This window comes from Mastomys coucha, unplaced genomic scaffold, assembly GCF_008632895.1.
Source record: "Mastomys coucha isolate ucsf_1 unplaced genomic scaffold, UCSF_Mcou_1 pScaffold22, whole genome shotgun sequence".
NCBI classification, from domain to species: Eukaryota; Metazoa; Chordata; class Mammalia; order Rodentia; family Muridae; genus Mastomys; species Mastomys coucha.
Window position 1 is genome coordinate 25,401,025 of NW_022196905.1, and position 27,809 is coordinate 25,428,833.

A 27,809-nucleotide genomic window follows, 5' to 3' on the forward strand; every position below is an offset into this window, starting at 1 on the left:
TGTGTGCCATGGTACGTGGGTCAGAGGGCCTTCCTCTACCATATGGATTAAACTCAGATTAGAGGTGTTCAGACTTGACAGCAAGAGCCCTTACTCAGAGCAATTTCATGGACCCCACCCCTTTTTTAAGCTAGATGCTTATTGGGGCCTGGAGTTCTTTTATTAGGCAAGTGAGCTCCACCCCTTTCCCCACCCTACTCCACTCCTCAGTGCTGGGGCTACCAGGATGGGCCACCACAACCACCTTTCTACATGAGTACTGGGATCAAACACACTAGGCTGGGCTCTCCTGCTAGCATGACAAGCACTTTACTGATTGAGCTGTGTCCCTGGTGGGCAGAGGTTTTCTAATGGGGGTGGAAAGAGGCAGATGCTTCTGCAGTCAGGTGACTTCGTCATTCCCTTCCATTTGAGTCTTGGTCGGTCATACACATGTTTTATCTAATCATAACTATACTCAAGTGTTGTTGACTGTTTATCTGATGCATGGGGTAGTTGGGGTGGGTAGCCGGCAAACAGTAGCTAAGAACTAATATAGGAGAAACCTATAAAAAGCCACTAGATGGCAACATTTACTCAGCTGCCCTGTATCCTCTTATCCTATGAAGATGTTTGAGCTTGCTTTTTCCAGCTACACCATTGAGTAGCAGAGAAAATGTTTAGCAGAGATTCAAGTCCTTTTAAAAGTGTGGCTTTGGAATAGACATACCATAGTATATTTGTGTCTTTTCATTGTGTGGGTTTGGACAGTGAACATTTAGAATTGTTCTTTGTAACACGAGCAACTGCTTGGGTCTAACCAAGCATCCTGATAGAGATGTGTAATTGGCCTATTGAGTCTGTCATTGTTCTTCTGTTCTACAGTTTGTGACTTTGGGTACAGTTTCCATATATTTAATTTTTTCTTAGAAATACTACTTTTTTAAGTAAAAAATACTTCTTTTATCAAAAGACAGAGTCACGATTTAAAACAAAAATCAACAACAAAAAAATCTCAAGGGAGTTAGTATCTCACAAACTAGCCATCTTCTTGGGCTAATTCTGGCAGCTTGACTGTCCTAAATGAGGCTGCTTATTTACCAGGTTTCCTAAATTAGCAGCTTCAGGGATATTGAGATCTGTATGGAACTGTCCAAGGAGATATTGTGTGTGCTCCGCAGCAATTAAGCCATTAAGCTCTAATTGGTATTTCCCACTCATGGTTTTGTGTGGGAAGCATTAAAATTATTTGGGAATTCAGTGTTCATCAGCCATTTTGGTGACAGAGGAGAGTGCTGAGAACAGTTGTGTGTGTGAGCTGATTATGATTTTTGCTTACAACATCCCTCCCTGTTGGTTTGTTATATTGCAGATGAAGTGGAAAGGGAAGGACCTGTTTGATTTGGTGTGCCGGACACTGGGGCTTCGGGAAACGTGGTTCTTTGGACTGCAGTATACAATCAAGGACACGGTGGCCTGGCTCAAAATGGACAAGAAGGTTGGGCTAGGTCTCGGAAACCAGTGGGGGAGGCTTGTGCTTTCTGGGTTTGTTTTCCTGAGCATGCACTTAGCTTATTTGCTCATTGTTGAGGTGTGACAGGGACATGGCAAGAAAGGGAACAGTTTTTTAAATGAAGTCATGTATATAGAAAGCAGGTCCTACAGGCAGGCATTTCTAGCCTCCACAGACTCTCCCAGACAAGCAGGGTTCACCAGGACATTACCACTATCTTTGTATACATCAAAACCAACAACAACAATTTACATCTGTGAGAGATTTTCCTAAGGCTCATATTCTTTAGAGTTTGTTTTTTGTTTTTGTTTTTTTTGTTTTGTTTGTTTGTTTGTTTGTTTTGTTTCTCTGTGTAGCCCTGGCTGTCCTGGTACTCACTCTGTAGACCAGGCTGGCCTAGAAATCTTCCTGCCTCTGCCTCCCAAGTGCTGGGATTAAAGGTGTGCGCCACCACCACCCGGCTTGGTTTTTGTTTTTTAAGAAGTCTTTGAGAACATGAGGATCCAACGGACTTAACCATTAATAAGGAATAAAGAGCCCGAAAGGAAGGAGCAATGTTCTTTCTTCCTCAGGGTTCTCTGGGGCTTCTTAAGCACATGGAATCTAGGTTTCTACCAATTTGAAGGTGATTTGGAAATGGGTATGACTTAAGGAAGCTGCCCTCTAAGGGGGTCATATCCCCACACAAAGACATGCCCATCCACTTTCCTGGCCATCTGACACTGAAGATGGCTGGAAAATAGGGCCCAAGAACCTCTGATTTCCAAAGGCAGTCCATGTCTAACTCTGAACCTAAATGTTACCCCCGAAGTTATCTACTGCATAATATGATGATCAACAAAAGTCTCTTGTCTTACTAGTATTAAGTAAGGTATTCAAATTGTGTTCACAGCATGTACACAGTGAACTCCTTCATGCTTAGAACTTCTGTTGGTTGTCAGTTTCAAATGTTCACTCCAATGATTAGAAACTCAGTGCCAGAAAGAGCCAGTGTCTAGGAGGGCAACCTAGATTAGGTTTATTTTAAATCCCTTGGGGGACTGCCACAGGAATTTGGTCAGGCATGTGGAGAGTTATTTATCAGCAACAGCAAAGCTTTCTGCATCTTTTTATGCTTCTCAGCAAAGTGAATTTTAAATCATACCTGAGTGTTAGCCAAATGGATATTAGATTGGGGGCATCAGAAGTCATAGAACCTGCTGCTCAAAGGAAATAAATTATGACACATGTTAATGGAACCTGCTAGCATGTTTATGTCCTGAAATGGAATTCACTCTGGAGACCAGATGGTCCAAGCTTTTCCGGGGGTGGGTGGGATTGTTAGAAGATTAAAGGCAATGGTTTACTTACTGCACTGCAAGCATTTTGTGGACATCTCTGGAAGACTCCAGGAACAAAGCATTGCCATGATGGATGTGTTTCACTTATAGTATTCATAACATGTAAATGATCTCAGAACTCTAGTTTATTGCATTTAAGCTGTATTCCAGTGAAACCTATTAGAATGGGCAGTAAGAAAAAAAAAGAATAAAGGTAGATGTTGTTATTTCAGTCTTCCATAAACAATAATACCCAAGATCTTGGAGTTGTGGATTCTAGTTTGTAACCATTTTCTGTGGCTTTGAGAATCCTGGTGCTGTCACTGCGGCTCTGCTCACCCCGCGGGTTATTGATTGATTTGGTTCAGAACCCCTGCATGAAGTGGATATTATATCCTGCTATGGATGGCTCTCTGAGTGCTTCCAATTGAAGAAACACAGCCTTTAGGAAATGGGAGGAATGTAACAGGAAGGGATTTTCTATCTTCCCCGCAAAGCATGCTTTGAAGGTAGTACATAAAGAAGAGGGGCCAGCACAGCATGTCTTTTGCTCTGCAATTCTGCAGGTGTTGGATCATGATGTTTCGAAGGAAGAACCAGTTACCTTTCACTTCCTGGCCAAATTTTATCCTGAAAATGCTGAGGAGGAGCTAGTTCAAGAGATCACGCAACACTTATTTTTCTTACAGGTACACTAGCCCGTGCTATCTCTACCCCCACCCCCCACCCCCCACTCCCCGCCCCTCCACCATTTTAAGAGAACCAATCCAGGTATGGTTTCAGAAGCAGACCAAGTGAACCCCTTGGAGTTGACCACAAACACTTCCACACTGCAGAAAATGTTCTGCCCCCAAATAGTCAGTCCTTTGGTTCAGTAAGGGGAAAAAAAAATCTTCAGAATAGAACTTTACTCAAGCTATGAGAATTGGTGTCAGATGAAATTACAGAGGTGTGATGATGAAGAATAGACAAAGTGAAGATGGATCCCTATTTCTTCGAGCTAACTTAAAAGTTCTTTGACATTATAAAGAAAAGCCCCAGAGGCTTAGCAAAAAGTTCCTTTAAAGTTCAAGGTCTGGGTCATTGAGGCAGGACTTTTAAATGACAGTGACTTGACTATACAGTTTGTATTCTTAAATTATTGTTCCACCAAACTGAAGAAATAATAGGTGTTCCAGAATTACAGGTTGACCATTTAGGAGCACAGTGATGGAAACATTGTTTTGTCATAGCCAGGGAGCCTCTCAGTTTCATGGCTATCTGTAGTGACTGATACCCAAGCTGTTTATGTGCCTTAAGATGCCCACTGCCTATGATGTAAAGGATTGTAACGAGCCATTAATTACATTGATTTCCCAGAATTATATCTGAATTTTACACAGTCCTTGTACTATGGAATCTCTGTGTATTGTGTTCATAATGCAGTATGTGAAATGTAATATTACTCTCCAAAAATGTTGCATTGTTTTGTTAGAGAAGAGAATCTCACTACATAGCCAAGGATGGCCTTTAGCTTAAGATCTTTTTCCCTCAGTTTCTCAAATGCTGTGATTATAGTATGTGTGCCCCATGCCTGGCCAAATAGTTTCACCAAAGAGATCTGTGTGTGTGTGTTTTAGGTTAAAAGGTGGCTCTTTCAGATTGTTTTTGTGTTATGGCTGCTTTTTTATCTCTTTGTAAAGAAACTAGGAGATTTGAAGGTTTCACTGCTTCAGAACAACTCGGCTTTCATTTTTTTCTTGGCTTTAAAGCCTGGGGAAAATTGTGTGACTGAAGCCACATAAAGATTCTTTGGGGGTTGGGCTGTAGCTCTGTTGATAAAATGCTTTCCTTGTAGTCATGAAGCTTTGGGTTCCAACCCCAGCACTGTATAAACAGAACATGGTATGCTTTTGTAATCCACAGGAGAATCAGAAATTCAGGGTCATCTTCTGTTATATAGAGAACTCAAGACAGGCTTAAGCTACGTGAGATCAAGATTACCTTGTGTTATAGAAATGGCTTTTCTGTGCATACTTGAGGCAGCACCTGTCCCTCCTGTGACTTGGCTTGATTTTCTTTTGTATTGAAATGTTAGATTGTTTTTGTGACTAAGGAAGGCAACATTTACTACTATGAATCTGAAAAGACGGTTGGCTTTGTTACTGTACCTCTACTTCATGCGGCTTTCTAGTCCTTGTGTCTAAAACATCGCACACTGCACCACTGGAAATTAGGTGTAATGAGATATGTTAATTCAACATTATGGCTTAGGAACTATATTTCCTGAGCCTCGTGTGTACTTAAAAGTTGAATTGATCAAATTTTATTGCTTCCTTTTCCCTTAGAGCAGCACATTGGAAGTGATGACTTTTTTCTACAGTCATAAATCAGTGGCCTCGGTGACTTTTGTCTTGTATGAAGATTTGAAAGTACACTTTATCTCCTGCGGTTCTGTGAGTGCAGCACAGGCCAACACTGAGTCAGAAAGTGCAGCAGCCCTCAGCTCTCGCCATAGCCACCTTGTCAGGCTCTGCTCAAGCACATCTTTTTCTTAGGGGGTGGGAAGAGGGTTTTGTTGTTCGGTTGTTTGGTTTTTCGAGGCAGGGTTTCTCTGTGTAGCCCTGGCTGTCCTGGAACTCACTCTGTAGACCAGGCTGACCTTGAACTCAAAGATCCACCTGCCTCTGCCTCCCCAGTGCTGGGATTAAAGATGTGTAGTGCCTGACATTGACTTTTGTGCAGCTGTCTTATTGATAGCTTCTTAGTGGCTGAACTTTCAACTGGTCTGCAACATTTTTTTAAAAAGTTCCCTTTGTCAGAAAATCATTAACAAGCTGCTTTGTTCATTTAGGCTAACAGCCCTCATTTAGAATACCCTGCAGCCATCTGTTGCCGTCAACACATGCCATTGTCTGTCTCCCTCATTGCCCCTTTCAGGTGAAGAAGCAGATTCTGGATGAAAAGGTCTACTGCCCTCCCGAGGCGTCTGTGCTCTTGGCGTCATATGCTGTCCAGGCCAAGGTGGGTGCAAAGACAGGGAAATGTGCTCTTCTTCAACATTTACTCCACAGGATGGCTACAGTCTTCCATTTCTTTGAATTTTGAGGACTTCAGAACAACTTGCCCCCAAAAATGAGATGTTATGAGACTTGGGCATCTATTGTTGCTGCCTTAACGGCTATATATTTTGTATATGTGCATGTGTGTTGTATACTATGTGGCAAGCATATCATTCTAATGACTTACAATTCATTCTAAGTGAATTGATTTAAAAAGATGAATTTTCTGTGTAATCTCATTATGCACATGTGGCTCATTAAATTCATCACATCAGCTTCATTTTATTAGTCAGGAAAAGTGAATTTATGCTGTCTAATTATGATCAAATGAGGCCTTTAGGTCAGCAAGACCCAGATCCTCCATCCAAACTCATCTTTCCAGAGACTACATTCTTAGAAACCATACTCCTTGTGGACATATTTTGTGCATGTGGCTAGATAGGAGCTGGGTCTGCTAAGCCTGCTGGGCCCAGTGACACTGTCTCATTAGCCTAAAATCATTAATTTTCTGCATAGACAGCAGGCCAGGGGTAATGAGAGAAGAACATCTTGGGTATTGGGTTTTCATCCCATCTTACCAGGTCAGGTAGAGTTTCAGCCAGAGTGTTTCATGACCCTTGGATTTCCTACCTCAATCACATTTTTTATGCAACTTCAGATCAAAGCAAGGAATGGCTTGCTTGTCATTTGGGTTGGGAAATGAGTTTTGAAATGTGTATGCTGGTCAGGCCAGAAGAAGCACAGTGAGTTTAATCATTTGATGACTCATTAGTGTCTGCTGAGTAGTCACAAGGATGGAACATGGGGCTTGTTAACTGTCAGATGCAGGCACTAGAGCAACTTCTGCCCTCAGTGATTCTCCAAGGTCATTGGTACCTTCACAGGTAAAGCTAGAGACAGAATCTATGGCTTTAGAATTGTATTTTATGCTTTCCTTGAGAAAGGAGTAATTGAGAAAAGAGAAAAATGGGCGATGGTTCAAGTAAAGCATATGCTCCTTATATGCTTTGATCAAGAGTATTAGTAAGAGGAGAGAAGCATCCTTCCAGTCCTGGTGGTGACGAAACAGTCATCATCACTTTCATTAGATCCACTACATGCCCCAGAGTTGACCCCTTCCTGCATTCTTTCTCCTGTCTGACTCAACCCCTCAAACCCTATCTCATTCTCCAAGGTTTTGGGTCACAGATTCAGAGGCCACCTGTGTGGGGGCAGAAGGGTGTGGATCACTTTTCAAGGAACCAGCAGATGTTTGCTTGAACAGATTTCACTGTAGGAAAGCCCTGCTTATTTGGCTTCTGCCAATTTAGAAATGAAAGTGATTCACAAGACAACATATGTGGTTCATATGGAGGCGGGTGGTCTGTTTTTTCCGGTGTCAAATTTAGGAATCTTACAAATAAAGGTAATCTCTAGCTTTTAAAGTCTGTCTCTGGGCTGGGTGTGGTAGTGCACACCTTTAATAAGAGGCAGGCAGGCAGGCAGGCAGGCAGGTCCTTGTGAGTTCCAGACCCTCCCAGACTGTAAAGTGAGACCTGTTTGCATTCGGGAAGCCAGGGCTTACTATAACCATGTTACCAGTTTCTCTTGGACTACTGCTGAATAGGAAGAGGATATTAAGGGTAGGCTACCTCTTTGTTTAACAAAGTGTCCAAAGACTATTTCAGAAGATACCCCGTGAGGTATTTTCTAGAAGCTAAGGCTTCTACAAGCTTGTTTTCCTGGTGACAAGAGATAAGGTTAAAAAAGATGACTGATTTTTTCCTAAGTCACAGACCTTTTACATATGGAATGTGCAGACCACTTTTTGTTTTTGTTTTCATGGCAGGGGACTGAACCCACAGCCTTACACATGTGAAGCAAGTGCTTTACCATATAGTTACCTGCCTCTTCATGAAGAATGAAGCACACTGGGAAGGAGGGTAGAGCCAGGTGGATACCTAGGTGTCTGGGCTGCCTGGCCCAGCATTTTGTTCCTGCCCCTCACTGTCCAGTGAGGTATGTGGGGGTCAGGCATTAACTTTCACTAAATTCTAGTTTTGTTTACAAGATAAAACAACTTTATCTCAACTTTATCTTTTAGTAAGCCACACTGTCTCCTTCTCTTATATACAGTTTATTTTCTTCCCAACCTTTATGAAAGAGAAAGAAACTCTATAGAAATATATGGAGGGGAAATGGAATCCAGCTCGTTAGCACATGTAACATTATGTGCAAATACATTCATTACAGTATTTCAGCTGTTGGAATGATATAGATACACTTAACTTCAAACCATAAAGAAACCATTAACTTCAGTGTATAAATACAAATAAATTTAATCACATGGTTCAGTTAACAAGAACCACATTTCTTGGTTCAAGTTTGAGTTATGCTAGAATCAAAAGAATAGACCAATCACACAAGTGAGACAGTCTTGCAATTTTTAAGCTACCTGTTGGATCTTATATAGACAATTTAGTGTTTCAAATGTGTTTTCCTTTCTTTCTGAACTATGTTTGTACTGAAAATTACTAGGGGAGAATAGGATAGTATTTATGAATCTTGCTGCTGCGTATAGACTCAACATTCAGAAGGAAGAAAAGAATAGTGGAAGTTGTGGAGAAGAGTGGAGTTGGAGAGGTGGCTGGGCAGTTAAGAATGCTTACTGTTCTTGAATTGGACCTGTTTGCTTCTCAGCATCTACAGTAGCTCACAGCCCCAGTTCTGAAGGATCTAGTGCCCTTTTCTGATCTCTGAGGGAGGGTTCCTACATACATGTGGCATACATATACTCACTCACAAAGGCTCACACATACACATAAATTAAAAATAAAGGACTCTGGCCAGGCATTGTGGTGCATGTCTTTAATCTTACCACTTGGGAAACAGAGATAAGAGTCACTCTCTGAATTCTAAGGTTAGCCTGAGCCACTTACCCAGTTCCAGGAGAGCCAGGACTACACATACAAACCCTGTCTTAAAACAAAACAAAACAAAAAACAATGGGAGTCTACTTGAAAGTGTTAGGACAGTAGCTAAATGTCTTTCAGTTAAGAAATCGAGTGCATATAAAAGCACGATAGAAGAGCTGAAGATGAGCACTCTTTGGGAGCAGATCAGGAAAGCATTAGCTGGTGGATGTGCTGAGCCAGTGAAGAGTTTATGTTTTGACAGAATATTTGGTAGCTACGAAATGAATAGGTTGATCAGTGCCCAATGTGATGGCACACACCTTTAATGCCAGCACTTGGGAGGCAGAGGCAGGTGGATTTCTGAGTTCAAGGCCAGCCTGGTCTGCAGAGTGAGTCCAGGACAGCCAGGGCTATACCGAAAAACCCTGTCTCAAAAAACCAGGAAAAAAAAAGTGATTGTTTTAGTCAGAGACTATGAGGTTCACACCCAGACAGTGGTTGGATATAGGAGGGGACTAACTTAAAAATGTCTGTGAAGGGTTAGATATGATGGTGGCATGCCTTTAATTTTAGCATTTGGGAGGCAAAGGCAAGTGAATCTCTTTGAATTCTAGGCCAAACCTGGTCTCAGAATAAGTTCTAGAACAACCAGGGCTACACAGAAAAGCCCTGTTAAGAACATATTCCCTACCCCCAATTTTTTTGTTTGTTTAGGAGGGGAGAGGAGATGCCTTTCAATAGAGTACTTGCATAGCATGCACTAAATTCTGGGTTTTATCTCTAGCATCATGTAAATGCAGAGTGGTGGTATATGTGTGTAATCCCAGAGGCAGGAGTATTAGGAGGTCAAAGCCATCCTCTGTTATCATAGCAAGCTTGAGTTGAAGGCCAGCTTTCGCGATATGAGATTCTTTAAACCAGGATGCAGGCTTGGTGACACATGTTTTTAACCCCAGCACTTGGGAGGCAGACTCCATTTCTCTGAGCTCAAGACCTGCTCACCTGGTCTCCATAGTGAATTCCAAGCCAGCCAGAGCTACACTGTGGGACTCTGTCTCCAGAGCCCAGTAAATTTCATATATGTAAAACTTTATTCAAACACTACATAAATGCCCTCTAGAAATGTGTTCCAATCTAACTTCCAGCAGCAGTATGTGAGAATACTTGCTTTTGCACATCTTTTGAAACAATAGATATGATCGATCTTTTAAAATTTTGCCGATCTGTTTCAAAAAAATGGGCTTTAAAAACAATTACATAACTTTGCTATGGGACTAAGAATCTTGGGGATTAACTGCCCATCTGCTTATTTTTCCTCTGCAATGGTGGTACATGACTTGCCCTTTTTCTGCAGCGTTTTTTTGTCATTTTCTGATTTATAGGCGCTCATCTATAATGACAGCAACCTTTGTCTGCTATTACGTGTCGGGTTTCAGCATGATCTCACTGACCACTATTGTGCCCATCCTCTTTTGTCTAGCCTTTTACGGATTTTTGTTTATAGGTTTAAATCCTCAATTCCTACGGAATTTAGTGACTGTGTAGTCAGAATCTATTTTACGCAGATGGCTAGAAAGAAAGAAGAAAGAAAAGTAGAAAAAAAAGGCAAATCTTTGTTTTATTAAAACCTGTTCAGAACATTTGGTCTGATTTTCATTGAATGTACAGAGAGGAGCTTGGTACTATCCAGAAAGAGACTCCCTTTAACTGTTCAAGTGGCGAGGCCTAGATCCTTGGAAGTCTGAGGCAGGAGAATTGCTTGAGCCCAGAAGTTGGAAACTAGCCTAGATAACATAGGAGATACCAGCCCACCTAACTTCCTGCAAATAGGAAAAAAAAGAAAGAAGGAAAGAAAAGAGAGAGAGAGAGAGAGAGGGAGAGAGAGAGGGAGGGAGAGAGAGAAGGAGGGAAGGAGGAAGGGAGAGAGAGAGACAGAGAGAGAGAGAGACAGAGAGAGAGAGACAGAGAGAGAGAGAGGGAGAGAGAGAGAGACAGAGAGAGAGAGAGAGAGAGAGAGAGAGAGAGAGAGAGAGAGAGAGAGAGAGAGAGAGAGAGAGAGAGAGAGGGAAATACTTAGAGGGTTGTGTTAAGTGGTAAGCTTTTGATTTTGTAGAGGTCAGACTCAGTCAGTAAACACTGCCACTGAGCTGCTCTACTCACAGTCCCAAGGTAGCAAAAGGCAAGTTTTAAAGAGTGTTTGCACCATGAAAGAATTCGAGCTTTAAAAAAAAGTAATTGTCTACTTATCTGTTTATTACTGTGTGTGTGCTCTCCTTTCACCGTATGGGTCCTGGGGCTTGAACTCAGGTCATTAGACTTAACAACAGGCACATTTACTTACTGTAGCATCTCACAGGCCCATGATGTTTTATGGGGTTTTGTTGTTGTTGTTGTTTGGTTAGTTTGGTTTGGTTAGTTTGGTTTGGTTTCTTGGAGACAGGGTTTCTTTGTGTAGCTCTGACTATTCCAGAACTCACTCTGTAGACTAAGCTGGCCTCGAACTCAGAAATCCGCCTGCCTCTGTCTTCCAAGTGCTGGGATTAAAGGCGTGCGCCACCACTGCCCTGCTTGCAAGTACCTGTAACCACTGAGCTTATATACCCTGGAACTGGAGTTACATACAGTTGTAAGCTGCCATGTGAGGACTGGGAGTAGAACCTGGGTCCTCTACAAAAGCAGCACATGCTCCTAACCGCTAAGTCTTGTCCGAAGCCTACTCTACCACCCCCAAGAATTAATTGTCAGTTTCTCAAAGTGATTTGCTTAGCTTGTTGTAGGTTTTTTGTTTTGTTTTGTTTTGTTTTTTAAGATTTACTTATTTTATGTATATGAGTACTCTGTAGTTATCTTCACACACACCAGAAGAGGGCATCAGATCCCGTTACAGATGGTTGTGAGCCACCATGTGGTTGCTGGGAATTGACCTCTGGAAGAGCAGTCAGTGCTCTAAACCACTGAGCCATCTCTCCAGCCCAGTTTATTTTAGTTTTAAAAATTGAACATGGGTCTCCATGCAAAGCTACATTGCAGCCTTCCCCTTCTTGAATTTTTAAAAATGTTTTAATTTTTATTTTATGCCCCTTGGTGTTTTACCTGCATGTATGTCTGTATGAGGGTGTCAGATTTTGGAGTCAGTTGTGAGCTGCCATGTGGGTGCTGGGAATTGAGCCCAGGTTCTCTGAAAGAGCAGTCAGTGCTCTTACCCATTGAGTCGTCTTTCCAGCTGCACCTTCCTTCACCCCACTTCTTGAATTTAAAATCAAGTGATTTATAAGGGGCAGTATAAGACCAGGTTTTGTGGCCCCGGAAATGTAGGCAATTTAGGGTTGGGTTTTTTGTTATTGTTGGTTTTTTTGTTTGTTTTGTTTTTTAATGCAGGAATACCAAATGATGAATATAACATAAGCACAGACCCACACAGCAGTTGGAGCTTTGAAGCTCCAGCTTTCTTACTTTCAAAGTAAATTCACCTTGATCTAATCAGAATGCTTCTGTTACATAAAAAGATGAGGAAAAGTCATTTCCATCTATAGAGTGGTATAACTTTCTTTTGTATTTATATTGCCACAACACCAGCATTTCCTTCCTTTGTTTATTAAATAGACATTTAAATAGATGTCAAGGTAGCTTTAATGTTGGGAGAGAAGTTGGCCTACTGAAGAAGCTCTTTGAGCAGAATCTCCATTGCATTGCTCAGATGTAATGTATTAGATCAGTGTAGTAGCTGGGAGCTTGGTATAATTTAATAATGGTTATCGTTAATCTTGCTAGCCTTTGAGCCTGGAATTTACAATTTTAACTTTGCATATCTGCTTACTTTTGCGTTAAAATTTGGTTGGCGAGTGTTGAAAGGCTTGCAAATGCAACTAGCAAGGCTCTCAGTCATAACCTGTGAAGTCCTCAGGAATGTAAGACACCACCATGTTCATGCCACTTTCCAGGATCCAGTGCTGACTCCGCAGATGCATGCCTAGATTCCTTTACTGTTTGCTCCTTGCTCTAAGGGTGAGGAGCTGTGGTCTAAGGGGTGCCTTACAGCAGCACTCTGAAGATCTCTCTCCAGTGCTCTCATTTCAGAAACCGCTTAGACTTGGAAAAATTTGATCTATTTTATTTTATTTTGAGGCAGGGTTTCTCTGCATATCTCTGGCCGTCTTGGAACTCAGTCTGTAGACCAGGCTGGTCTCTAACTCAGATCCACCTGCCTCTCCCTCCAAAGTGCTGGGATTAAAGGCGTGCACCACCACCATCTGGCTTTTTTACATTTAAAGAAAATTATTTTATGTCTATGAATGTTTGCCATGGTGTTTGTGTGTGCACTCTCTGCATGTCTGGTGCCCACAGAGGTCAGAATAGGGAGCTGGCTTCCCTGGAACTGTAGGCTCCCAGCACCCACAAGGTGGCTCACAACCATATCCTGGCTACTATACTGATCAAATGTATTACATCTGAGCAATGCAGACGTAGTGGAGAGTCTGCTGAAAGAGCTTCTTCACTGGACCGATTCCTCTCCCAACAATAAAGCTACCTTGATGTCTATTTTAAAAACAAAGAGGAATGATTCAGGTTCAATTCCCAGCACCCACTAGGAGGTTTATCACCTCCTCAGGCACCAGGCACATGAGGTATATAGATGCACGTGCATGCAAAACACACATAAAACAAACTCCAGTTTCAGGGGCTTTGATGTCTTCTGGCCTCCCAAGAGCACCAGGCACACACATGGGATATAGATATACATGCAGGTAAAACACTCATAAAATAAAATAAAATAAAATAAAATAAAATAAAATAAAATAAAATTTTTAATTAAAGAAAAGAGGTCGTTCAATGGGTAAGAGCACTTGCTGTTCTTGCAAAGGATTCAGGTTCTGTTCCCAGCACCCACATGGAGGTTCATCACCTCCTTAGGCACCAGCACACATATGGTACACAGATGCACATGCATGCAAAATACTCCTTCACAAAAAATAATAAAAATAAATCTAAAAGTTTTTAACTATGAAAAGAAAAGAGAGATAAGCCACTAGGCTGCTGAGATGGCTCAGTGGGTAAAGGCACTTGCTGCCAAACCTTACAACCTAAGCTGGATCCCTGGAGCTCACATGGTGGGAGAAAAGAACTGACTCCGCTTAAGCACCGTGGCATGCACCACCCCCATATAAATAAGAAAATGTAGAAGACAGAGAAAACAATGACTGCTGACTGATAAGAGATAGGCTTTGTGCTTAGGTTCTATTTAGTTTTCTGTCTCTCTTGCCTATTTATTTTTATTTTAATTTGAGACAGGGTCTTACTATATAGCCCTGGCTAACCTCTAACTAATAACTGCCTCTGCCTCCTGAGGGCTGGAACTAAAGGTCTTTATCACCATGCCTAATCCATAGTCTCTTTTTATATCTGGGGCTAGGGGTTGAACCTAGGGCTTTATGCATGATAAGCAAGTGCTGTCCCACAGAGCCACATCCCAGTCCATTTGATTTGGATGATTCTCTGATCTAAGTTTCCTAAGAAAGAAAGGAATTGTTTTTAAAAATCAGACAAATAAACAATAGAGTTGTTGCCCCTGGAGGAGTAATGTAGATTGCTGGCCCCGCTAGTGATCTGCTCTACAGCTTTGGCTATATGAGTTAACCTTTTATTTTATTTGTTTCTTTGTGCAATAGGAATGGCAGTGTTGATATCAGAGCTTTCCAAAGCAACTTTCAGAGCCTTGAGCAAAAGTTATTAAAAATATTGCTTGCATTACCCCTGGTCCCACCTTGCAATTGGCTCCAATTACCAGCTACTTAGAAGCATTTGTAGGTAAGGCTCTTATCATACTTGCTAATCACAACTTTCACAGTTGTGTTTTGTTGTTTCCATTACAAAGCTAATGTTTGGAAGCGACTGCATTCTTTGAGGGTTAGGAAACAGACTACATTTCCATACAAATGTCACATTCCTATTAGCACATCACCCATCCATCCCTTATGGGATTTTGCAACTCTGCTCATAGATGTAATCAGCTTTGTATTTTCATTCAAGGATAACAAACTGACAAGGTTGAAATCTTGTCATCAGAATTGAATTGCTCCTTGGAACTGGGAGGAGGGACCAACTGAATTGAGCCTTGATCAGAAATGACAGTAGTCCTTAGATCCTCAATCATCTGCTTTCTTTCTTTCTTTCTTTCCAGTATGGCGACTATGACCCCTCTGTGCACAAGCGGGGATTTTTAGCCCAAGAGGAATTGCTTCCGAAAAGGGTAAGAAATAAAATTCTCGGTGCTGGAGAGATGGCTCAGTGGTTAAGAGCACTGACTGCTCTTCCAGAGGTCCTGAGTTCAATTCTCAGCAACCACATGGTGGCTCACAACCATCTGTTATGAGATCTGATGCACTCTTCTAGGTGTGTGTCTGAAGACAGCTACAGTGTACTCATATAAATAAATCTTTAAAAACAAAAAAAAGAAAATTCTCTGTTTGGGAAAATATAGCATATGTGGCTGAAGGAAAGCCAGTGAATTATTATTATTATTATTTTTTTTCTTGAGACAGGGTTTCTCTGGGTAGCGTTGGCTGTCCTGGAACTCACTCTGTAGACCAGGCTGGCCTCGAACTCAGAAATCCGCCTGCCTCTGCCTCCCAAGTGCTGGGATTAAAGGCATGCACCACCACCGCCCGGCCTGAATGATTTCTTGAAGAGTGCTGGAAGTACACAGCAAGCACATTTGTGGAAATAGTTCAGAATCTTGAGAAAAGAGTATGGAATCTTAGCTAAGCGTATTTACTGTGTGTGTGTGTGTATGTGTGTGTGTGTTGTGCATTCCTGTGAGTGTGCAGGTGTGTGTACAAATTTACATATGCAGAGCAAAAGCTGGGTTCCTGGTGTCTACCTCTATTGTTCTTTCCTTATTGTCTTGAGACAGGGTCTTTTGACTGGAAGCTCTCATTTAGGCTATGTTGGCCAGCCAATGGCCTGTCAAGTTCTGTGGTTACAGATGTGTACAGTCATGACTGAGCTTTTCTTATAATGTTTTTATTTATTCTTTGAGAATATGTATTATGTACATATTATATATACTTGTATATAATTAATGTAATGTAATATTTATTTATTTATTTATTTATTTATTTATTTATTTATTTTTTGAGACATGGTTTCTCTATGTAACCCATGCTGTCCTGGAACTCTCACAAAGATCTGCTTGCCTCTGCCTCTTGGGTGCTAGAATTAAAGGTGTGCACCATCACTACCACTACCCAGCTTCTTTGATCATAATCTCTCTCCTCCCCCAATTTCTTCCAGGTCCTCCCATATCTCCTTACCTACCCAACTTCATGTTCTTTCTTCCTCTAAAATAATAAAAACAAAAGCAATGGATTCCCTTTTTTTTTTCTTTTTTTTGGCTAGCTGCTCCTGAGTCTTGCTGCCTGTGGTGTAGTTGATACACTCAGTGGTCATTCCACTTGAAAAAGTTTGATTTTTCCTCTCTCGAGCTATCAATTCCTAATAGCTTCTTCATGTCTGTTGGTACTAGGGATTCAGACTGAAGCCCCCATGTTTACAGAGCAAGTCCTTTTACTTACACTGAGCTTTCTCTCTAGCCCCTATTGTTCTTTGAGACAGGCTCTTGCTCTGTAGTCTGAGCTGGCTGTGAACTCACTGTCCTCTTACCTCAGTCTCCTGAGTACTGGAATTAGTGCTGCACATAGTGGTTCCCAGTGAACTTCACTACACACAGTGAAGTCCCAGTATTTGAGGGGCAGAGGCAAGAGGGTCATGAGGTTAAGGCCAGGCTGGGCTACAGAGTGAGGTTTGGTCTCAAAAACAACAAAATAGGAAGAGTTTGTGGAATTAATGTTGAAATGGCAGTCAGATGTGTCCTATAGTTGGTTTTCTGGTGTGGCAGTTTCTGAAGATGGTTGAGTGGCATTGATCTAAGAGATCCATGAGATTGTATGTTCATTGTGCAAAACTGAGCTGTTTGGGGTGTAGAAGATGAGGTTGGGAAGGGCCTTTTAGTCCTCTGTCTTGTTGGTTGTATTCATTGTATTCATTGGACACAGAGCTGCCTTTGGCTGCCTCCTATCTTATAGCCCCACTTATCGTCTGTCACTGGGTAATAAAGGCTTTCCCCCAGCCCTTCCCTCCTTCCCTTCCTTTGATGACTTGTGTACAGTAGACGGCCAGTGAGCAGGCAGCGCTCTACTGTCAGGGGTGGTTCCTGAGGTGACCAGCCCTAGCAGCAAAAGGGGACACTCCTAGCCCAGGAGTGTTCTTAGGCTTGTAGGTTGCTCCTCTAGTGGAACAGTGCTTGTTTACACACCCACCTCTGTGTGTGACTCTCTCTGCATGCAGCTTTTTAAAAATAGCTCAGTTGTTTTGTAAAAATGAACCATAATTATAAAAATGGCAAACAATACCCAGACTTGCTTTGCATGTGGGCTTTTCTTTTGCTGTCTTTTTGGTAGGTGATAAATCTCTATCAGATGACTCCGGAAATGTGGGAGGAGAGAATTACTGCTTGGTATGCGGAGCACCGGGGCAGAGCCAGGTGAGGCCGCTTCATCCTTAGTTTATATTTCTTCATGCCTCCTCCCCTACCCTTAAAGAGCTATAAAACTAGGGCATGTTCATTGGACAGAATGCAGTCCTGAAGTATATAAAAGGAGAAGGAAGAGCTGGAATAATATAATGTTGCCCTTCAGTTTTGTGTGCATTTTTATTGTAGTGTGTTGCTTTAAAAAAAAAAAGGGGTTTGGATGTGTAGCTCAGTGGTACAGTGCTTACCTAGCATGTGTGAGACCCTGTGTTGAAACCCAGGATGTTCAAACCCAGTACACTTGGTGGCAGGTTAGTTTAATGCTCTGTCAGTCAGTAACCCTTTGTTTTTGCATTCAGGCATGTGTTGATGGCACTTAGAATATCTGCATGCTTTCCCCTTTTACAGAAAGCTCTGCAGTGCACAGTCTCAGGTTGTCACACAACTGCACAAGTCCAGCGGGTAGATTCTTGGAAGAGAGTTGGTGGTGAAAGGAAATGAACATTTTGTGTTTTGACAGGTGACACAAATTATTCTCTGGAAATTTTTTTACCTTTTGGCACATGTCTATCAGGAGTGTTAGTAGAATGTTCCCATCACAATTAGTCAATCTGCAATTTTATTAAATTAAAATTAAAACACAAGCTGGGTGGTGGTGGCACACACCCTTTATCTCAGCACTCAGGAGACAGAGGTAGGTGTTCTCTGTGAGTTCGACGCCAGTCTCGAACTATAGAACAAGTTCCAGGACAGCTAGGGCTACACAGAGAAACCCTGTCTCAAAAGAAAAAAAAAAAACACTAAAATATGTAGATTGTTTTAAGTATTCCCTTGGTAGCTTTAGCTATTGATCATCTTTGCACTAGGTGCCCTACCCTAGTACTTCAAATCAGCTTCCTGCTATATTTTTTTCTTCACTTTTTTGTGGATATGGAGTTTTTCCTATATGTATGCCTGTGTACCATGTGCATGCCTGGTGCCTGAGGAGGCCAGAAGAGGGCACTGGAACTGAATGGCTGTGGGACTAATAGTAATTAGTCAGAAGAGCAGTCAGTGCTCTTAACCACTGAGCCATCTCTCTAGCTCCTATATCTTTATTTTTTGTTTATACCCACAAAATGGACAGATCATGAGTTATTTACCACAAAATAGTAAGGAAGAGATAGACTTTGACTTCTCAGTTTCTAGTTTGCCAATTTCTCTTTTTCTTTTTGAGTCATTATGTAGCGCTAGCAGTACTGGAACTGACTATGTATTCCCCAGGCTGGCCCTCAACCACAGAAATCCTCCCGCCTCTGCCCAGTGCTGGGATTAAAGGCTTATATAACCATGCCCAACCCAGTTCCCCAGTTTCTTTCTTTTCTTTTCTTTTTTTTTTTTTTTTTTTTTATTTTGGTTTTTCCAGACAGGGTGTCTCTGTGTAGCCCCGGCTGTCCTGGAACTCTGTAGACCAGGCTGGCCTCAGAAATCCGCCTGCCTCTGCCTCCCAAGTGCTGGGATAAGTTCCCAAGTTTCTAATTAGTGTTCCCATAGATTAGTGTTGCCCGCTGATTTTTTTCTTTTTCTTTTCTTTTCTTTTTTTACTTACCATTGTTATATTACTATTTTGTAGTGCCGAGGATCAAATACAAGGTCTCTCACATACTAGGCAAGTAACTATTCTATCACTGAGCTATACCCATAAGCCACCATCACCTATTTTTCAAACTTTAGATAAATAAAACCAATTTCTATTTTTAGTGCCACCTTTTCCTCAAGATCATCTTGTGGGATTTGAGTACATGGCATGTAGCAATATTTTTGTCATTTTCATGACTGTGCAGAATTCCAGTGTATTAGTGTAACAGATTATTTATCTCTTATACTGTTGAAGGACTCTTAGGTTGTTGGGTTGTTTCTTGGTTTTTGCTGTTATAGGTAATGTTGAACAGTTTCCCAAAGTAATTGAATCAATTTGTATGTGATTTCTGGTCCTTCCACCTGCTTGCCAACACTTGGCATTCTCTCAGGGTGAATTTTTAAATCCATTTGAGAGTGTTTTGAGATGAGAGAGGACAAGGACAAGGTCACAGGGAAGCTTGAGTTAAATTACTTCAATACTTTTACCTCTCCGGGAGTTTTCTGCAAGTCACTGCTGCATCCAGAGCTTGCTTTAAGCTTGACTTATAACACAGAAGTGTTCACCTACTGGCCTGTGTTTTATGGCTCAGATAGTTCTTGCCTTAACCTTCAATAGTAACCCAAGAAGTAAACCAGGAAACTGGGTGCTGTCAGCTAGCTTCTAGAAAAGCTTCTTCATTACTGAAGCCTCCAGGCTAAGAAAGTACACAGAGACAAGCAGTGACTTCATTCATTTCAGGCCGAAAAGAACGAGTGCACTGTTTTTTCTTTTTGCCAATGTCAGGGATGGAACCTAGAGCTCTGCACATGCGGAGTGAGCGCTGTACTACTGAGCTATACTCCCCGCCCCAATGTTTTGTTTTTTTTTGTTTTTTTATTTTAAATCACTTGAGACAGATGTCACTATTTACCAAGGCCAGAGTGTGAAATTGAAGCCAAGAGTCAGTGTAATGAGTCTGTTTTCTTATTTTCACGGGGATGGGAAATTCTGCTTGTGTTTAATAGACTCTGGGTTGAGAAAAGTGTTGCTGGCGTCTGGTCTGTCTCATCTTCTGCAGCACCCTGTCTATCTCAGAATATTTGGCTTGGCAAGTGTCTGTCCTTCAGCTGGAGCCCTAATAATGTTGTTTCCATTCTCCCCACAGGGATGAAGCTGAAATGGAGTATTTGAAGATAGCTCAGGACCTGGAGATGTATGGCGTGAACTATTTTACAATCCGGGTGTGTTGACTCCTTCCCAAGTTCCCTGGCTCTCAGAAAGACTAAGTAGAAGCCACACAGGCAGATGGGTTACTTCCTCATCCCAGGGTAGTTAGAGTCTTTTATGGTTCAGTAGTAAAGAAGAAAGGGGAAGACAGGGGTCAAGAGCCTGGATTTTCTTTTGGAGCTTCAAATTAGATCAAAGGTAATTAAGTGTGAGTGGGACCCTAAGGGACTCAGGCCTGGTTCTTTTCTCAGCCAGACTTGTTGGAATGCTGGCCATGTAATGTTTGGTTATTCTGGCCTCTGGGGAGATCCAAGGAGCACCTGGAAATAAGGTCTTTCCCTGGGGCCCACTGAAAGTAAGGCTGCTCTTAGATGAGTCCTAATTTGTTTGGGTGAAACTCTTGTTCTCACTGTGAGGCTAATTAGTTTTCTATTCAGACCATTAATGGTCCCCAGGTCTCTGGGAACCAGAGCTTCTGCAGAGAAAGGCATTTGTGTTCTGTTCAGGTCTGGCCCTAGAGTGTGTTTTTCCCTTGTTGGGGGAATTGGCTGCCGGTTGCAGCATATTCATGCTTCTTCCGAAGGAGTATATGCGATGTACCCAGGCTTTCCTTCATTGGTGAATGAGTAGATGCTAAAGGTCAGCTGCAGCCATCCCCACTTACTATCCCAGGTCCCCTTTGCTCCCCTCTTTTGGGTTTTACAGTCTTTATGCTAACTTTGAGTAAATTGAATTAATCATGACTCCAGTATTCTAGGATAGCTTTCTACTTAATTTGTTTCCTAAATACAAGTTTTTATGGATTTTTTGGGGGGGGATGGGGGGTGTAAAAACCAGGGCACACTGAAATGTACTATTATATTAAGCAAGTGCCTAAAAGATATATTTTACTTGCAGCAAGACCTGAGTTCAGTTCCCAGCTCACAGTTTGGAAGGCTTACAACTGCCTGAATTCTAGCTCCAGAGAGATCTGATGCCTCTGGCCTCTGAGGACACTTGTACTTATGTGCACAGACACAGAAATACATAACTAAAAACCATAGAAATAAAAACAAATCTAAAAAAAAAAAAGAAGAATGCAGAAGGTTGTTTTTCATGTTTGATGAAGGCCAGTGAAATGGAGTAGTAGATAGGCAATTGCTGCCAGGCCTGACATGCTGAGTTCAGTCCATGGAGTTCACATGGTGAAGGGAGAGAACTCTTGTTCTTACTGTTAGACACATTGTCCTATGATTGTCCCATGTGTGCTGTGACATAAGCATGCATTCACACAACACACACAAGTTAGTAAGTATTAAATAATTAAAAGTTTTATTTGTATTTGACATCTGTTTCTTTGGGTTAGACTAATTTAATGCATTTCTGTGGTTTTGTTAACTTCTCTTGCTCAACCACCAACATTAATTGTTTAAAAGAAAAAAGACATTTGCAATCCTTAGAAAATGAGTTTCTTAGGCTGGGCAGTGCTAATATACTTTTAATCTGAGCACTCAGGAGGCAGAGGCAGGCAGATCTCTATGATTTCGAATGTGAGTTTGAAACCAGCCTGGTCTATACAGAGTTGAGTTTCAGGAGTGCAAGGACTAAACAGAAAAACCTCTCCAAAAACCAAAACAGAATTTCGTCCAAATATATTTTACTTAGAGTAAGAAAAAAAGTATATATGTATACTTTGTTATATTTATTTATCTATCTGTGTGTGGTGGTGGGCAGAGGACAACATGCTTGAATTCTCTTCCTCTACCAAGTGGGTCCTGGGGTCAGACAGAGGTCAGGTTATTGGGTTTATCAGTAAGCATGTTGATTCACTAAGCCATCATCTCAGCAGTCCAAAAACCAGCTTTTTTTTTCTTTCTTTTTTTGATTTTTTGAGGCAGGGTTTCTCTGTGTAGCCTTGACTGTCTTGGAACTCACTCTGTAGACCAGGCTGGCCTCAAACTCAGAAATCTGCCTGCCTCTGCCTCCCAAGTGCTGGGATTAAAGGCGTGTGACCACTGCCTGGCCAAAAACCAGCTTCTTATTAAGGAATATTTCTACATTAATCAGATGAATATTTACTAGTTTTTGTATGTTTTTTATGTTGAACAATAGACAGCTTTGTCTATTAAATATCTTTAACTTTAAAGACATTTTAGTGACTTTATGTTAGACATCTTAAATTCTATCATTAACTAGGGTAGAGAAATGATTAATATATTTTATTTTAACTGATAGATACTTGTACATAGTAATGGAGTACCGTGCGATTAAAACAATTTCAGAGGTGTTATTTGTGCTACCATCTCTACTCTCTAGAAGTGTCAGAGTCATAATGAAGTAGAGGGTGGAATCCTTTCTATTTTTATTTAAACTAAATTATCAGAAACACAAGGAAATACCTTATTTTCCATAAGGTGCTATACAGATGTAAGAATGCAAGCCTCACTCCCTTCTGTCAGCACATCAGTTTTAAAAGCTTTGCAGACAAATAGAACACTCTCTGACTGGGTGGTAGTGCCTGCTTTCAGGTGTTAGAAGGAGTAGAGAGATTCATCTTCAAGTGCTCCCCTCCCCTCTAACACCTGCTGTTAGATTGGTACTTCTAGTCACAGCCCAAGCACCATCTCGGTTTGCAGAGCTGCTCTCTTTCCCTTGAGTCTTGTCTCAATTTCCTTGTTGTCAGCAAGGGGTAGGGAGCTGTAGCATTCCTGTGTGTGGGAGGAGTTTCAGCTCCCCCTGCCTATGAGGACTGGGCAGTGGCTTAGGAGATGTACACTGAGCCTCTGCAGCAATAACTGTTGACCAGGACTGCTCTCAGAGGTGTAGCATTCATATAGTTAACTAGTGTTTTAAACAACTTCGTTGAAGTGTAATTTATATATAATTTATTTTTTTTATTTCTTCCAATGTTCAATTATCAAGCATTTGAAACATGGGAGAATGAAGTTTTTAGTGAATGCCATGTATACCTACCCTCTATCTACTGCAGTTAATACCACATTGGGGTATTATTATAGTAAAATGACACTGAGCTGCATTTTAACCTAAAATGAGACTGTTTAGTCCCTAGGCCTAAACATTTCTTCTAGAACTCCAACAAATTTTATGTGTGTGATGATGAAGATCAAATTTAAGGTCTTGTACATGCCAGAGAACACTACCATTTCCTATAATGAGAGAAATGTTCAAACGTGGGTTTTGGCTCTCCTTTTGATAATCTGGTTATTTAACTAGTATTTCAATATTTAAATTTTCATTTCTTTAGCTACCAAGCCAGTGACAGGAGTCTGAATCCACAGTGATACTTGCAGGGCACACACCAATCACAAAAATGGTATTGTTTTGCCTCTGCTTCCTCAAATCCAGAAGCTGGAAGCCTCCTGGGTTACAGGAGAGCCATGATTTCTGTTGGGACTTGTTGAAACGTGTCAGATATAGCAGTGTGTGCCAGATCCTGTAGAATGTTGGACAGAATCCCCTGCTGGAAGCTGACAACAGCTGCTCTTTATTGGCTCTGCAGAACAAAAAGGGCACAGAGTTGCTGCTTGGAGTGGATGCTCTCGGGCTTCATATCTATGACCCTGAGAACAGGCTGACCCCCAAGATCTCCTTCCCATGGAATGAAATCCGAAACATCTCCTACAGCGACAAGGAGGTAGGACATGTCTGTACTACTACAGGTGCCATTTATGGTGCAGGAGTCCTGCACAAGGTCTGCTCCCATTTCTCCTCTTCGCCAAAGCTTCCCAAGCCAGACCATCTCCTTGTCGGTGAAAGTCCTTTAATTCCCAGGCTTTAGAACTCTGCTTGTTGATTTTTAAAGAACTTACAGAAAGTTTTGACATCCTTTTTTCTGAGAGCATGGCTAAACCCTACTATTGACTAACAAGAGAGTGAGCAGCTCAACCTGTCAGGACTAAGCCCCAAAGAACAGAAAGGAGGAAGAAAGGAACATTTTCTGATTATTTGGCCTTTTCTTTCTTTCTTTTTTTTTTTTTTTCTTTTTTTTTGGTTTTTCAAGACAGGGTTTCTGTGTGTAGCCCTGGCTGTCCTGGAACTCACTCTGCAGACCAGGCTGGCCTCGAACTCAGAAATCTGCCTGCCTTGGCCTCCCAAGTGCTGGGATTAAAGGCGTGCGCCGCTACTGCCTGGCTCTGTTTCTTTATATTTTTAAAATGTGGTCTGTATTAAGCTTCTCCCTGTGTACTATATTTGGTGCATGTAGTGGAAAAGTGTGCATGTGTGCCTGCATATAAAAAAAAAAAAAAGGTTTTTTTGGTGGAAGAGAGAGGGGGTTGCTTTTTTTGTTTTGCTTTTTTACCTGGGTTTCACTATGTAGTCCTGGTTAGCCTTGGACTTGCTATATAGACCACGCCAGCCTTCAACTTTGCTTCCTGAATGCTGGGATTAAAGGCATACACCACCATCCCAGGCTGATAGCTATATATTTGTAGAGGATGTATTAGTCAAGATTCTCTAAAGAGACAACTGATGGAATGAGTTAAGATTATTAATTAGATTGGCTTACAGCATGAAGTCCAAGTACTGCAACAATGGCCATCTCACACTGGAGAGTGGAGTGGAGAATCCAGTAGTGTCCGATCCTCAAGGCTGGACGTCTCTTCAGTCTTAGTCTGAGTTTAAGACCTGGAAGACTCCTGAAGAGCAGCTACTGTTTAGTCTGTGTTGTAATCCCAATGAAGTTGGTTCTAATATTGGTAAAGGAATGCTATTGCAACAGGATAGATGAACTTGGTACCAAGAGTGAAAACATGCCAGCAAAAGCCAACTTCCTTCTTCTGTGTTCTCTTATGTGGGCTACTAGAAAATATGGCCCAGATTTAGGCTCCATAATCTGATTAAGTCCTCGGGGCTGGAGAGATGGCTCACCTGTTAAGAGCACCCACTGCTCTTCTAGAGGTCCTGAGTTCAATTCCCAGCAACCACATGGTGGCTCACACCATCTGTGATGAGATCTGATGCCCTCTTCTGGTATGTCTGAAGACAGCTGCAGTGTGATCACATACATAAAATAAATAAATCCTGAAAAAAAAAAAGAAAAGAAAACCCCTCAGAGGAGTACCAGGAAGCTTGGGTTTAATTGATTCCAGATACAATCAAATTGACAACCAAGATTAGCTATTAGTGGATATTCTTTCAGTAATGACATGAATGGAGATAGCAGGTTGCCATATTTACTCAGTTAGTAAAGGTGCTTGCTATCAGGCCTAATGACCTGAGTTCAATCCCTAAGATCCTCATGTTGAAAAAGTAGAGAACAAAGTCCTACAGGTTGTACTCTGACTTTTTACATGTAGGCCCAGGCATGTACCTCATCCTTCCATAAATAAATGAGTAAAATGGAAGGGGCTAATGATGTGGTTGCCCAAGGCCTCTAATTATATATGTGTTAGTCCTGGCTGTCTGGTCAAGTCCTCAGAATTTACTGTAAAGGCAGGGATATATTCAGTATCCGTGTCACCAGAAAACAGATACATTGAGATCTTATGTCTGATGAGTGAAGTGACAAGAACTGGGGGCTAGAGTGCCTAATGCCAGAGCTCCTGCTTATCAGAGTGATCCAGAGGCTGGACCCTAAGAACACAAGACACCAGGCAGAAGGAGGCAAGCCTGGACAATTACTAACAGTGATAGTTTATGTTACCTGCAGGTCTTGAAGCATATTTCCTGGTTGTTTTGGTTGTTTGGTTTGGTTTGGTTTGGTTTTTTGTTTTTCTTTTTTTAGCAACTCAAGGAAAATACTAGTTTTCAGTCTGTTGTTTAAATTACTCAAGTATACTTGCTGAGACAAACTGAACTCGCCTTTATCCCTCCTCTTCCTCCCCCTCCCCCTCTTCCTGCTCCTCCTTCTCCTGCTCCTTTCTCTTCCTGTCTCTTGTCTCTCTTGACAGGGTCTTGCTATATGACCTCTTGTCTCAGTTTTTAAATGCTGGGGTTACAGGTGTGCATCATCACACCAAACTTAAATTAACTTGCTTGTTTTACATTTATTCATTTACTTACTGGAGGAAGGGATGTATCATGTGCTAGGGTGGATGTGTAGAAGTCAGGGACAACTTGTAGGAGTCTTTTCTCTCCTTATACTATGATGGTCCCAGGGATGACACTCAGGTTTAGAAAGGATTGGCAACAATCACCTTAATCTGCCGAGCCATTTACCAGGACAGTTGCATGTCTTAATCCTAGGCATTCTGACTGTTGTTTTATACCTGGTTATCCTGGGAAATGAGCTTTAGGTAGGTCTCCTTTTCAAGTTCTTAAATTGGAAACTCCACACGACTTAACGTGTTGGGTGTGTCACAGTGTAACTAGTGCTTCACCTTCCAATTTTACAAAGGCTGTTCACTACACATCACACATTTGCACAGGAAATGTTTTTCAGAAAGCTCAAGGATTAAAGTCCCCAAGGATAGCCTGACACAACAAACTAATGTGCTTTCTCTAGGGGTATGGTACCATCATGTTCCATCAGTACCGTTTATAGCAAGCAGACCCCAACCACCTTAGCATGCCATAGTAGGAAGTAATTTTGGGAGTTCTCTATGGCAGTCATTCTGCTAGAATAGAAGTATTTGTTTAAGTTGATTGGTTCTTCCTGTATGGCTTGGTGTGAAACAGAGCCATACTACTTGTGGCTTCTTACTGACAGCTCTAGGGTTTAGTAGCAAGGCTAGAAATAAGCTTATGAAATTCATAAATAATATTCCATACCAGAAGAATACTAGGACTAAATATTAACTTGACTCAAAACCAAACTAAGGATTCATTTTTATTTATTTATTTATTTATTTTTGGTCCTATATGTGCTCATCTCTCATTGGACAATATAAACATGTAAAGAAATACCCAATATTCTGCATTCCCCTATAAGTTTATTTGCTAAGCAACTCATTCTTCTTGGTTTTTTTTGTTTTATATTTTGTGGTCCTTAAGATGGAAGCCACATACAGGCAAGTGCTCTGGGTTAATCATTTTTTTTCCCCTGCTTTGCTGGCAGTGGCCATGCAATTCTTTCTTGGGAATGTATATGTGGTTTTACAATGTTTGTTAGCATATGCTAGTTGTACAAGGTAATGGGTGTCATTATGACATATTCATATATGCATATAAAATGCTTTGATCTAGATATGCTTGTCTCATTTTGTTTTTGAAGTTGGTCTTGCTATATTTTCCTGGCTGGCCTAGAAATCTATATAGAACAGGCTGGCTTTGAACTTGTGGTCTTGCTCCCTCTGCCTTCTGCCTGTATGACAAGTATGTGTTACCTTATCCAGCTTAAAGACACATTCCAGGGGTATCCTTGGGGTCTAGGATCATTCTGGTCTCCTCAGTGGTTACAGCAGCAGTTGTCTTGTTTGTGCTTAGGTTTCTTTTGCTACATTGACACTTACTCTTCATTTTGATTTCAGGAATTATATATTTCTCTTTTTCGGCAATCCCTTTTTCTTCACACTATTCCTTCCCTTAACATCTTTGACCACTGATCATGTTCAGAAATCCTAGGAAGTTGCTATATCATATCACATCAATTTTAAGCCCTCTGACATTTTATTCTTCATTACCCATCAGCCTTCCTGTCAGAGTCTGCTGTTATCATTGCAATTACTAAAGAACTAACAAGGTTGATATCCCTGCTCCTTCCTTCTCACCATCTCCTCCTCCTCCTCTTACGTTTTAGTGCTGGAGACTGAATTTATTCTTACTGCTTG

At 41.4% G+C, this 27,809-nt stretch overlaps 1 protein-coding gene across 4 annotated transcripts in view; it reads left to right on the top strand.

Annotated features, from left to right (window-relative positions):
- Nf2 (neurofibromin 2) overlaps window positions 1-27,809 on the top strand; it is an 84,604-nt gene that overhangs the window by 25,385 nt on the left and 31,410 nt on the right. For 3 of the 4 annotated variants that reach the window (XM_031339937.1, XM_031339936.1, XM_031339935.1), the window contains exons 2-8: window positions 1,352-1,477; window positions 3,378-3,500; window positions 5,731-5,814; window positions 14,925-14,993; window positions 17,203-17,285; window positions 20,039-20,114; window positions 23,600-23,734. In XM_031339937.1, coding sequence (XP_031195797.1) covers window positions 1,352-1,477; window positions 3,378-3,500; window positions 5,731-5,814; window positions 14,925-14,993; window positions 17,203-17,285; window positions 20,039-20,114; window positions 23,600-23,734 — 696 coding nt within the window. Of the gene's footprint in view, window positions 1-1,351; window positions 1,478-3,377; window positions 3,501-5,730; window positions 5,815-14,412; window positions 14,537-14,924; window positions 14,994-17,202; window positions 17,286-20,038; window positions 20,115-23,599; window positions 23,735-27,809 lie in introns of those variants that run through there. The other variant, XM_031339938.1, reaches the window with a different exon arrangement.